This window comes from Phaenicophaeus curvirostris, chromosome Z (assembly GCF_032191515.1).
Source record: "Phaenicophaeus curvirostris isolate KB17595 chromosome Z, BPBGC_Pcur_1.0, whole genome shotgun sequence".
Taxonomy (NCBI): Eukaryota; Metazoa; Chordata; class Aves; order Cuculiformes; family Cuculidae; genus Phaenicophaeus; species Phaenicophaeus curvirostris.
The window spans coordinates 17,214,491-17,226,760 of record NC_091431.1 but is presented as its reverse complement, the minus strand read 5'-3'; the positions used below and the strand labels follow the sequence as shown (position 1 = coordinate 17,226,760).

Below are 12,270 nucleotides of genomic sequence, written 5' to 3'. Positions count from 1 at the left end.
ATACTTTTTTTAGGCAAACAAACAAAAAAAAGGACCTTTTTGGGGGCGATTTCCAGAGATTCTTTTTTTATTATTATTTTTTATTTTTTTTCCTCGCAACCGGCATCGTGCGCTCTCACAGGAGAAGAAGAAGAAGCAAGGGGCAAGAAAGAGGAAAAGAAGAGGATTTATTTACCCGACCTACTTTGGATCTCTCTTTTTCCTGCGCGTGTCATTATTACTCTCGTTCTCTATTTTTACACTTCGCCGTGAATTCGTCTCCTCTGTGAATTTAGTCACATCCGATTTTTTTTTTTTTTGGGCGATTTTTTTTTTTTTAAAAAAAAAAAAAGGAGAAGGAGAGAGAGAGAGCGCGAGCGAGCAAGAGAGACAGAGAGCGAGAGAGAGCAGCTCGGGAGAGAGAAAGAGCAGCGACCGGCAACCTCCTCCTCCTCCTCCTCCTCGCCGCCGCCGCGACAGCAGATCAAACTGCCTCAGCTCCCCGCCCGCCTCCGCCGCGCTCCCCGGCTCCGCCGCCCTGAATGGCTGACGGCTCCCTGCCCTGGACCTGGCCCCCGGACACCTCCATGCCCTGATCTCCGGCTGGACGGCTCCTTTATTTCACATTTTATTTTTCCTTCCCGCTCCCCCACCTCCCGCTTCCCCAAGACCCCGGCAGCCGGGCCCCGGCGGCGAGCGGCGAGCGGCGACCTCCTCCTCCTCCTCTTCCTTCCCCTCCTCCTCCTCCTCCTCCTCCTCCTCCCTCTCCTCCTCCTCCTCCTCCTCCTCCTCGGCGGCGCCGCGGCTTCCTCTATGCCTGCGCATCCTCCGCGCTCGTAGCGCCCGGACCGCGTGTGCCTGTGCCCGTGCGTGTGTGCGTGTGCGCGAGTGGGGGGACCCGGCCGTGTGCGCGCGTGTCTGCCTCGCCTGTGCCTGTGGTTTTTCCTTTTTTTTACTCCTCTGGATGCCTCTCCCGGCACCCTTGTTTGCCGTTTCTGATTTTGCAACTTGAAGTGGCGGCGAGGTGGGGGGGGGGGGTGGGGGGGGGCGAGGAGAAGGCGGACAGAGCGGTGTTTTAAAAGAGGGGGGGGGTGGGGGGGTGGGAAGAGCAGGAGAAGAGGAAAAGGGAGGGGGTAAAAAAAAAAAAAAGGGGGGGAGAGAGAAGGAGAGAAAAATCCTCTCCGTCACCCCCTCCCCCTCCCTGAAAAAAAAAAATAGAGAGAGGGGGGAAAAAAAAATTAGAAATTAGCGAAAGAGCGAGCGAGAGAAGGGGGGCTCGCGGCGGAAAAAAATAAATAAAATAACGAAAACGGCAGGAGCGGCTCCAGCCGGCAGCGGCGGCGGCAGCAGGGCAGCGGCAGGCGAGGCGGAGGCAGGCGGCAGGCAGGGTCCCCGCTCGCCCCCGGCTCCCGTCCGAAAGCCGCCTCCCCCCCGCCCCCCGCCCCTCTCCTCCCCGGCAGCCCGCAGCGAGACGCGCCGCTCCCCAGCACTTTTTTGGGCCCGAGATATGGCAATGGTAGTTAGCAGCTGGAGAGATCCGCAGGAAGACGTGGCCGGGGGCACCCCGAGCGGCCCCAACCCCGCCGCGGCGCAGCCGGCACGGGAGCAGCCGCCCCAGCAGCAAGGGGGGTCGGCGGCGCCGCACACCCCGCAGACCCCGAGCCAGCCGGGACCCCCTTCCACGCCCGGGACGGCTGGGGACAAGGGGACGGGCCAGCAGGGCTCGGGGCAGAGCCAGCAGCACATCGAGTGCGTGGTGTGCGGGGACAAGTCCAGCGGGAAGCACTACGGCCAGTTCACCTGCGAGGGATGCAAAAGTTTCTTCAAGAGGAGCGTCCGCAGGAACTTAACTTACACGTGCCGCGCCAACAGGAACTGTCCCATCGACCAGCACCACCGCAACCAGTGCCAGTACTGCCGCCTCAAGAAGTGCCTCAAAGTGGGCATGAGGCGGGAAGGTGAATATTTCTTCCCTACTCTTTGAATTGCTCTCGCTCCCCTCCCTCTCCCCTCCGCGGCTCTGCCAGGGCTCTCCGTCTGTCTTGTCTGCCTGTCTGTCTGTCTGTCTGCCTGCTTCCACGCGTGTGAGTGTGTCTGTGCGATACGCGCACACGCGCGCACCTACACGCGTAGGCATAGAGATACACGCGCAGAGTGCCTATGTGTATTATCCCTCCCTATATGTGTGTGTGGATGTATATATATGTACATATATATATATATTTACGGCTCTCGGCGGCGATCTAGGTCTCTCCCTGTTTCCATGCACATGTCAATCTCTCCCTCTGCCTGCACTCCATCTGGCAGCTTTGCGCCAGGTTTTGTTGTTATTGTTGATGGTGGTTGGTGCTGTTTTTTTCCTTTTGCTTTTCGGCTTGTGCCTCCTGCCCTCCTCCCCGCTCCTCCCCACCCCCTTTCCCCGGCACCTTCGCGCTCGCCCCTTCCCCTGCTCTCATTGTGCCCGGAATTTATTATTATTAATTATTATTATTATTATTATCACCACCGCTCGCTTAATATTTATCAACCGAGCCGCGGTCCCCGCTCCCGCGCGTGTGTGTGCGTGTGTTTGGATGTGGTTTTGTCTATTGTTGGGATGAGACCTGGGGGGGTGATGGGGGGGGTGGGGGGGAGATGCATCCCTCTCTCCCGTACGAGATGTGCTTCCATTCAGCTTCCTTCCACCCCCCCCATACACACCCCCTCTTCCGCCCCATCATTTTCTTTTTAAACCCGCAACAACGCTCGGTAGATCCATTTCCCGGCCTCGCTTTTTTTCCCGAAAAGAAAGATGAAAGACGTGTAAGTGCGGGAAGAAAAGAGGAAAGGGGTGAAAAAGAGGAAAGGGGGAAAAATGAGGGGGAAATGCGCTACTGTGTGTCCGCTTCCCTGTGCTTCCCAGTGCCCCGGAGCGTGCTCCTGTGCGAGATTTGGCCTTGTTTTCACTCCATGCGTTCAAAGGAAAGTTTGTGACTGAACCGGGTTTCTTTACTTCTGTCATTTCTTCTTCTATCTTTTTTTTTTTCCTCCCCTTTAGCACGCTGCTCATTTTATTTCTCCATCAAACTCCACCCTCTCCTTAAAGCCTGTATACAAATCGCGATTTATAACCTATTTACCGGTCCTTCTCATTTTAGCAGGATCCGCAGCCTGCATCTGGCAGCGGGCTCCTCACCATTTCCAACTGCTCTGCTATTTATTTATTTCTTTTTTTTTCCCCCCCTTTTTTTCCCCTCCTCCTTTCCAAGAGTCACTGTGGTTTTTCCTTGCGTCCAGGCTCATTCTTGCGTAGGAAGATTTGCTGCCCTCCTTTCTCCTTGAAATGTATTTTCTCGGTTTACGGTTAAAGTTTACCCTGTGACTGTCGTTAAAGATGTCTTAGAGTCACATCAGCGAAGCAGGCAGTTTTGCGGAGCGGGGATTACTACTGCCTTAATTGGTTTTAAAATCATATTTTATACGCCAGGAGAAAAGGAATGAAGCTGCTCCAGATCTGAAAGAGCTCGCAAATATGACGACTTCATTGGTAGCTTCAGGGGCTGTTGGTAGGCGTCTGGGGTGGGGGGGAGCGAAAAAAAGGGAAGGAGGAGGGAAAAAAAAAATACGAGTTAGAATTGTGCTTGCAGTTAATTGAAAAATAGCTGCCAAGTCTATAGGCAGATGGAAGAGGGAGAGGTGGGCTGGAGGGCAGCAGGAGAGAGAGGTTCGGCCCGGGAAAGCCAGGAGGGCTCTGTGGGGAGGGAAAGAGAAAGTTGGGGGGAAAAAAAAATATGTGGCACGCCGGAAAGATGAGTGATGTGCGTGATGCGGGTGCGTGAGGGTGTGCGTGGCTATGTGTGCAGGGAAAGAGCCCGGGCAGCCGCATCTCCCCCCTGAAGTTACCTTTGTTTACATGGCATGCGGCTGCACAGGCTGGCACTGATGGAGTAAAACACACGCACACCAAAAAAAAAAAAAAAAAAAAACACACACCAACTTTGGTCAGCTTTCGGGACTCGAGGCATTACTTGCGCTCTGTGTGGAGATGGTTAATGAATCCAGTGTTTTTGCAGTTGCAAGCTTGTGCATTCACTGTGCAACGCTGACTGCAGGCTTTTGCAGTGGCAACAGCGCACCAAAGATATTAATTACACCGTCCCCTTTTTTTACCACGAATGTTTGGCTATTGTAAGTTCGGAGCTTTTTTGTTTTGTTTTGTTTTATTTCCCCCCTTCCCTTGATAATATTTAACCTTTCTCTTCCTTTTAGCAGGGAGAACTTTGCTGGGAGGGGGATGGGGGGGGTCCTCTATGGAAAGCTGGTTCTGTGTAATAAAGTTAGCGGTGGGGAGCTGGGGGGCTGCGACCTGTTCCAGCTCGAAGGGTGACGACGGAGTATTTTTGAAGAACACGGACGCATTTATTTTTATGAATTACTTTATTTCATTTCATTTTTTTTTAAAAGCGACACAGCACTTCACTTCTAAATCTCAGTGCTACCAGGGCAATCGGCTGGGATCCACAACAGAGCTTGGCTATATTTTTAACAGCTGGCTGTGATTTTTAACCCTGCTTTCCCACCACCCGGAGGATTTCTTTGATTTTATTTTTTTGTCTTTTAACGTGCGGGGCTGCCTTCTGTTGCGAGAGAGGAGGGGGGAAGGGGAGGGAGGGGGGGGTCTGGATTTGTCTTGTTTGTCTTGGCTTTTTTTTTTTCTCTTTTTTTTTTTTTTTCCTTCTTTTTAATCTGTGTTTATTTTGCGAAGCCTGAATGCACCGGGGCTGGGGGGGGCTTGGCTGCCGCTGCGCTGGGACTGCCTGAGCTGGGGCCGGGTGGGGAGGGGGCGATGCAGGTTCGGCTGCCGCTGCCCGGCTCCGCATGCCTCTGTCTGTCCGTGCCTGTGCGTGTGCCGGGGAGCGAGCGAGAGAGGAGGGAGGGTGGCTGGATGTGCTGGTGGTGGTGGTGGTGGTGCTGGTGGTGGTGGGGAGGGGTGGTGGTGGTGGGGGTTGTAAAGAAGAAGCCCGGCATTGTCTCCGTCTGGCTGGCAGCGCCGCCGGAGCGATGCCTGCGAAGCTCCTGGATGCACATTTCCTCTCCTTCTCTCCTTCTTTTTGTCAGCGGTTCAGCGAGGAAGGATGCCGCCCACCCAGCCCAACCCCGGCCAGTACGCCCTGACCAACGGGGACCCCCTGAACGGGCACTGCTATCTCTCGGGATACATCTCCCTGCTCCTGCGGGCCGAGCCCTATCCCACCTCCCGCTACGGCAGCCAGTGCATGCAGCCCAACAACATCATGGGCATCGAGAACATCTGCGAGCTGGCCGCCCGCCTGCTCTTCAGCGCCGTCGAGTGGGCCCGCAACATCCCCTTCTTCCCCGACCTGCAGATCACCGACCAGGTGGCCCTGCTGAGGCTCACCTGGAGCGAGCTCTTCGTCCTCAACGCCGCCCAGTGCTCCATGCCCCTCCACGTGGCCCCGCTCCTGGCCGCCGCCGGCCTCCACGCCTCCCCCATGTCGGCCGACCGCGTCGTCGCCTTCATGGACCACATCCGCATCTTCCAGGAGCAGGTGGAGAAGCTGAAGGCGCTACACGTCGACTCGGCCGAGTACAGCTGCCTGAAAGCCATCGTCCTCTTCACCTCAGGTGAGGGAGGGGGTGGGGGGGGAGAGGGAGGGGGGAGCGCCGTTAAAAATTAAAATAACAAACCCCAACCCCCCCCAAAAGAAACCCCAAAAATTCATTACAACTGAAAAATGTGTTCAAGAAAACAGGAGGCCGAGGTTTCTTTCCCAACCTCTCCCTCAACCCCACCGGTGTTGGCGTCTTAATACTCCCCCTCAAAAAAAAAAACCCCAAAAACAACACCCAAAATAATACTAAAAATACATATAAAATATCAAATTAAGCGGAGGCGGTGGAAACACGCATGTTAACAGTTTTTTCCCTGTGATAGATGGTTCGAATTAACTAGCGGGAAAGTGCATTAGCGTCGCCTTTGAAGTGCTCTGGTCGCAGCCTATAAGAATATAATGCGTCTTCTATTATTGTAACCTGCGAGGGAGAAATTTATAAACATCAAAGGCGAACGATGTGGAGGAAATATAGGAAATGGAAACAAGGCGAGATAAGAGGCCTGCCAGTGTCATTTTTTAATTATTATTCTAATTATCGCCACGATGGGGCTAATTGCCACTTTTTTTTTTTTCCCCCTGCTTGTTTGTTTTTCCTTCCCCCCCACCCCCCCAACCTCCTCCCTGCCCCCCTTCCCCTTGATCCTTTCTTGTCCCGGTTTCTCCCCCCCCTCCACACACCCCCTTTTCCAAACCGGTCCTCCCAGTTAGCGATAACTAAACAGCCCCCGATAAATCTGGCTTAAAACTAGGCCGAGGCAAAATTAAAAGCATTCCTGAACAAAGATGGCAAATCGTTCAAAGGCCTTGTTTAACAGTAAGCAGTTTATAATCCATCAATATTTGTTGCCTTTCACGCATGAAAAATAGTATTTACATTGTATTAAAATGACTCCTAAATTCGCACAATATTGTAATGTAGCGAATGCAGTATTAATATCGATTTGAACATCGGATAATTTATTTAGACAGGAGTCTCTAATTTGTATGCAGGGTGGTCGGAGACGTGTACTGTGACTGCCCCCTTTTCCTTCCAGTGCAAATGCAGTTTCGCAGCCTTTGGAGGGAATATTTCTTTGCAAAGGATAAAGTGCAGATCTTAAAACAAATGGAAGATTTACTGAATAGCCGGCTCGACATTTTAATGTATTTTATCTTAATAAGTCTTCCTGATGGAAACATGTTTTTCAGGAGTGACAAAGAGACCTGCCGGCATTTATCAGGCTGATTTAACCCCGCAGCCTGCCAGCAGACTCCCAGGCTTTCCCTTCCCATTCATTTCAGGGTGCTCATCAATACACAGGGAGGAACCCGCCTGCTTTTTCATTATCTTTTTTTTTTTTTAATTTTTTTTTTTTTTCCCTTCTGGCCAGACCCAACATCCAGAGATTCTTCCCAAGCAGAGAGGGGCTGGCCAGTACCTCGGCCCTTCCACCCTCCGAAGGCCTCGGGACACCTAGGGGTGTTTTTTAATATTTTTTTCTCTCTCTTTCTCTTCTTCATTTTCCCCTCCCTCCTCCCCTGCACCTTCCCCAAACCATCGACCTTGGCTGAAAACGCGGTTAGTGGCTTTAGAGGAGCCCTTCATTTGCATGTATTAGGAAAAAAACCTAATAACTACGCGTTTGCGAGGGGAGAAGCCCCTTCCCACGATGAAGCTGAGCTTGAAGGGGGTTGAGGGAAGGAACTGTTGTGTTGTATTTCCATTTTCTGGGATGCCCCGTGCGATCCCAGAAAATGGAAATACAGCTGTCAGGAGCAATCTACCCCTTACCCCCATCCGCACATTTCCACTCCTCGCTAAACTTGTTTTGATTGCTTAGCCAGAGGGGAGTTCACGGGAAGCCTTTCTCAAAGTCATCCAACTTTTAAACAAACTTTGACTGATGGAAAAGTCACTTTTAGGCATATTGTCCTAAGTCCTTCGCTGAGGACTAAATATTTAAAGCTGGCATGGGTTTCTCCTCTTGTGGTTTTTACATTCGGGCTCCGGATAGCATGAATTTAATCCGTAAAATTCTGGCTACCGTCCAACGGCTGGGTCGTGACCCAAAACTTGCTCCCTTCTCCCTCTTCTCTTTTTTTTTTTCTTCTTCTTCTTCTTCTTTTTTTTTTTTTTTTACCCCAAACTTTAGAGTTATTAATTCCTGCAGCTACTTTTTCCTGGCCATAAATAAAGGTTTCCAGGAAGGGACTGAGCCAGATAACATAAATCCAATAAATCTATTTGCAGCGCAATAGGAACTTTGATTTCTAGTTAGATGCTAGCTGATTACATCTATATTTTCTGAATACTAAACTCTCCTGAATGCGTAACGTGAAATACATTCCCGCCACTACAAAGGGGAAGGCTGGAGTGTGCTGAACAGTAATGATTATTTATTTACATAATTTCTTTTCCATAGACTGCAGGAAGAAATATAGAGCTTTCCCTTATTGACACACTGCCATATTTAAAAAAAATAAAAACCAAAACAAAAGGCGCACACAGGATTTTCACATTAGCCCACTTTCTGAGATGGAACAATAATTCACCTCCGGTAAACACGGTCTGCATTATTTCTCCCATGGAATGCACCTCTCTGGACTCCATAACCTGACCGAGCTGTGCATCCCTTAATTGTCATCATTTTTTAGTCTTATTCTGAGGGGAGAGCTGAGCCTTCCCACCATCACCTTTGAGGATGAGGAATAAAGCCCGAGCAAAGGCGTATGTCAGGCCATTTAAAATAATTAAAGCTCAATAGATATTATCGGCATGAGAAAAATCCTGAGTGTTCGGAGGTCTAAGGCATAACCCAAGGCGGTTTTTTTTAAAACTACCCCATCCTCAGGCTGTCGCCCTTCCAGCCAGCAACTTCCCCGTCCTCATTGTCCGGTGACCTGCAGTTATAGGTGCACTTATCGTAAATCTCTGATAAATATTTTACTAACCTTAAGGGTATGACATATGGGGCATCAAGGAGAAAGAAAAAAAAAAGAAAGAAAGAAAGCCCTGCTAGGGTGTCAGTAAGACCCTTTCATATTGCATTGTTTGGAAGTTGAATAGGATCCTAATGCATAATGGGCAGATAATGCATGTAAAATAGCAAGATATATGTAAATATGGAGTGTGATTTGTGGCAATCAACATATGAACAGGCCTGTGTTTTTGATACATATTGCAAACAAGAACAGGCCCGAGCTTTTGATAGGTATATACGTCGCAACCTGGTGCTTTAGATGTTGCAAAATATCATTGCATTAGAGGTACAGTATGGATTAGCGGAGCATCCTGGCTCAGATAATTGTGTATCTGAGGGATGCCAAGTCCGCAGCTCAGGTCAAAGGTTCTCCTCCTCAGAAGTTCCTGAATTATGGCTTGTTTTATTTGTATTTTTGCTCGAGGCCATAGTATTGTAGATGAAGGTGTTCAGAAATCTTTGTAAAGCCAGTTCTTGATATGGGAAGACTTAAACTTCAAAAATGCAGTTGCGACTGATTTTTTTTCTTCCTTTTCAATTTCTTTTTTTTTTTTTTTTGGCTTTGAATAATTTGTTGTGCCTTTCCAGGGTCATAATTCCACATTCACAATTTTGTAATGTCCTTTTGGGGGCCATTAACATACATTAATTCATATTGGGATCTATATATTAGCAAAGTCTGGCTTTGATCTGCGTTAAACCGCACTGCCAGCTGACTGCCTCCCTCTGATCCTGGTGGTTTGGCTTTTTTTTTTTTTTTTAATATTTATTATTAATCTCCCAAACAATGTGGCTGGTTTCAACCGTCCAACCACTTTTCCACCCCAACAAGCGTCCTGTGCATTATTATCCCTTCTTTTAGGTTTTGCTTTCACAGGGGGTGTGTGTAAACGCACAGATGCATCCATACCTCTCTCCACGCACAGAATAACGCCTATAGCTGCAGAGGAATGGATGCTAAAGGTTTCTGCTCCGGGATTAGCAGGCCTTTGCCCAGCTCGTGTGGCTCTGCACGGTGCCAGGGGGCTGTTCCTGGCGGCAGAGATGCCACAGGGATGCAGGGAAGGACACATTTAGGCAGGGCTCACCCGCTGCATCCCTCCCCTAAGCTTTGTGTCTGAGAGCCGCGGCCGGCTTCACCGCAACCCCTCGGGATAACCCGGCCTTCTTTCCCCCCAACCCCCGCCAAGGATTTATCGCCCAGACTGCAAAGACGTGGCCGATTCGGTGCGGCTGGCGGCGGGGCAGGGGATGGAGGGGACCCCCTGATCCCCTCGGCATCCCCCGGCCGGCTCCCTGCCAGCCGCTGCTTCCCTCTGATGTGCAGCCATGTCAACAAACTCCCTCCGTCTCCCTCTGCCTATGCGCGCCTCCGCTCTTCAGCTTTTATTATTAATTAATACCGTTTTCTGTAGGAAAAAAAAAAATAGAAACCCAGCAAAAAAACCTCAACCTTTCCCCCCACCCCCGCCTCGGTGATGCTCAAGGGGGGCTGGTCCCTGTTTCCTGCATCCCAGTGAAGGGTTTCTCGGGGCCGGGACCGCAGAGCGTCCCGGGGGGCGGTGTAGGGATGTTGGGAATGTTGAAGGGTTGTTGGGAATGTGGAGCGGGGGGGGGGGTTGGGGCGGGGGGTGTTGGGAGTGCTGGCACCCCCACGGCTTCCCCCTTCCCGTTGAAAACATCCACGGGGGCGGTGAGGTTTATCCGGGATGGGATGCTATGGGATGGGATGCTATGGGATGGGATGCTGTGGGATGGGATACGGTGGGATAGGACGGGATGCTGTAGACGGGATGCTGCGGGGTGGGATGGAGGTGGGGGGGGTGTGCGCCTTTGGGGGCGCCCCCCCCATCCCAGCGTCGCATCCCCGCCACTAACCATCTCCCCCTCCATCCCTCCCTCCCTCCCTTCCTCCTTCCCTCCCCCTCCTCCTCCTCCTCTCCGCCGCCGTTCCGCGGGCGCGGATGCTGCGGGCAGACGCCTGCGGCCTGTCGGATGCTGCTCACATCGAGAGCTTGCAGGAGAAGTCCCAGTGCGCGCTGGAGGAGTACGTGAGGAGCCAGTATCCCAACCAGCCCAGCCGCTTCGGGAAGCTGCTGCTGCGGCTGCCCTCCCTGCGCACCGTCTCCTCCTCCGTCATCGAGCAGCTCTTCTTCGTCCGCTTGGTAGGTAAAACTCCCATCGAGACCCTCATCAGGGATATGCTACTGTCGGGGAGCAGCTTCAACTGGCCTTACATGTCCATCCAGTGCTCCTAGAGCCCACCCCGCACCCCCCGGCGGAGAGAAAGCAGGCGCGGAGCAGCGAGCGGAGGCGGCAGCGCCCGCACCGAGGGGCAGTCGGGGTGCGGGGGGGCCCGGGAGGCGGACACGGGACAAAAGAGGGACGAGTAGGAGCAGAGGAGCGGCCGCGGTTGGGGTGAAAGGACGGACCGAGGCCGGGGTGTTGCGCTTTTTGGGTTTTTTCGCCTTCTTTTTTTTTTTTTTCCCGGTTTTTTTTTTTTTTTCTTTTCTGGAGAGGAGGAAAAAATAATAATAATAATAAAAGAGACAAAAAAAGCAAAAAAAAAATTTAAAAAACCAATAAAAACAACAAAAAAAATATGAGTATTGAGGGGATATTAATCAAACCTGAAGGGGATACTGGATCTTCCAGGATTTATTGTGGACTGTTGTTGATATATGCTGTACAGTTAAAAAGAAAAAAGAAAAACAAACAAAAAAAAAACAAAAACAAAACGCGTTGAAACTGAACTGAACCTTGTGTAGAATGAAAAAAAATCCCAAACCCAAGCAAACAAACAAACAAACAAATTCCACGCGCAAACACTTACCACGAGCATTGTTACTCATTTTGTAAAATATTAGTCTTTATTTTCATTTTTTGTAAAACTTAAACATCGTATGCGCATAAAGGAAAAAAAAGAAAAAAAGAAACGAGAATTAGGGGAAAATAACATTTTCCAAATAATTATAAAAAAAAATTGTCCTGTGTCTATGTATCTATATCTGTTTTGTATTTTTTTCTGGTTCCAAACCAGGTTTCCTGTGATTCTATACTAATAATTTTTGATATAACCCTTTGCTTCTTATAATGAGTGCGATATATGTTGTCGAAGCTGTTCTTCAAGAATTAAAATTGAAGTGAGAATTTAAACAAAAATAAAAGAATTTAGCAAAAAAAAAAATCAAGTTATCACCCCACAACCCATGAGTCTTGTTGCTTGAAACATGCCAACAGTTCCTCAAAAAAAAGAAAAAATGAAGAGGAAACAACAACAACAACAAAGAAACCAAAAAATCCCAAATAAAACCAACACACATGAATAAATAGAAATCTCCCCGGATTTTTAACTCCTGTACTGGTGTTAAAAGGGAGAAGTTAGAGGATATGTATGAGGGGTAACCGAGTCATGTAAACCATGTGATATTCCAAAGCTGTTTGACCGTGCAAGTTTAGGGATGAGCTGTTGAGGCCTAGGGAGAGGGAGTGCGAGGCATGGCACCGTGCCCTAGGTGACCTCTCCTGGTTGGAACTGCAGGGTGGACTCTCCACCAAGGCTGACAAGCCTGCCACGCTGGCCTACCCCCTTTTTTTTTTGGAAACGCTTTTCCTCATCAGCTGGAGTTTCTGCCGAGTTCACACCTTGCTGCTTGCTCTTAGACATCATGGGCATGGATTGAAGTCACCGTATGCCACCACTGCATACTGTCACC

At 50.2% G+C, this 12,270-nt stretch overlaps 1 protein-coding gene across 4 annotated transcripts; it reads left to right on the top strand.

The window, feature by feature from the left end:
* The first annotated feature begins 1,232 nt into the window (after positions 1-1,232).
* NR2F1 (nuclear receptor subfamily 2 group F member 1) lies at positions 1,233-11,837 on the top strand. 4 transcript variants are annotated; one of them, XM_069881089.1, is made up of 4 exons: positions 1,233-1,937; positions 5,077-5,604; positions 10,532-10,719; positions 10,804-11,837. In XM_069881089.1, the coding sequence occupies exons 1-4, from the start codon at positions 1,487-1,489 to the stop codon at positions 10,810-10,812; spliced, it is 1,176 nt and encodes a 391-aa protein (XP_069737190.1). In that variant the 5' UTR covers positions 1,233-1,486; the 3' UTR covers positions 10,813-11,837. The 4 variants fall into 4 exon arrangements, with proteins under 4 accessions (XP_069737190.1, XP_069737189.1, XP_069737191.1 ...); XM_069881088.1 differs by having other exon boundaries at positions 1,236-1,937; positions 10,532-11,835; XM_069881090.1 differs by lacking the exon at positions 1,233-1,937 and adding an exon at positions 2,805-3,524 and having other exon boundaries at positions 10,532-11,836.
* The last annotated feature ends 433 nt before the right edge of the window (positions 11,838-12,270 follow it).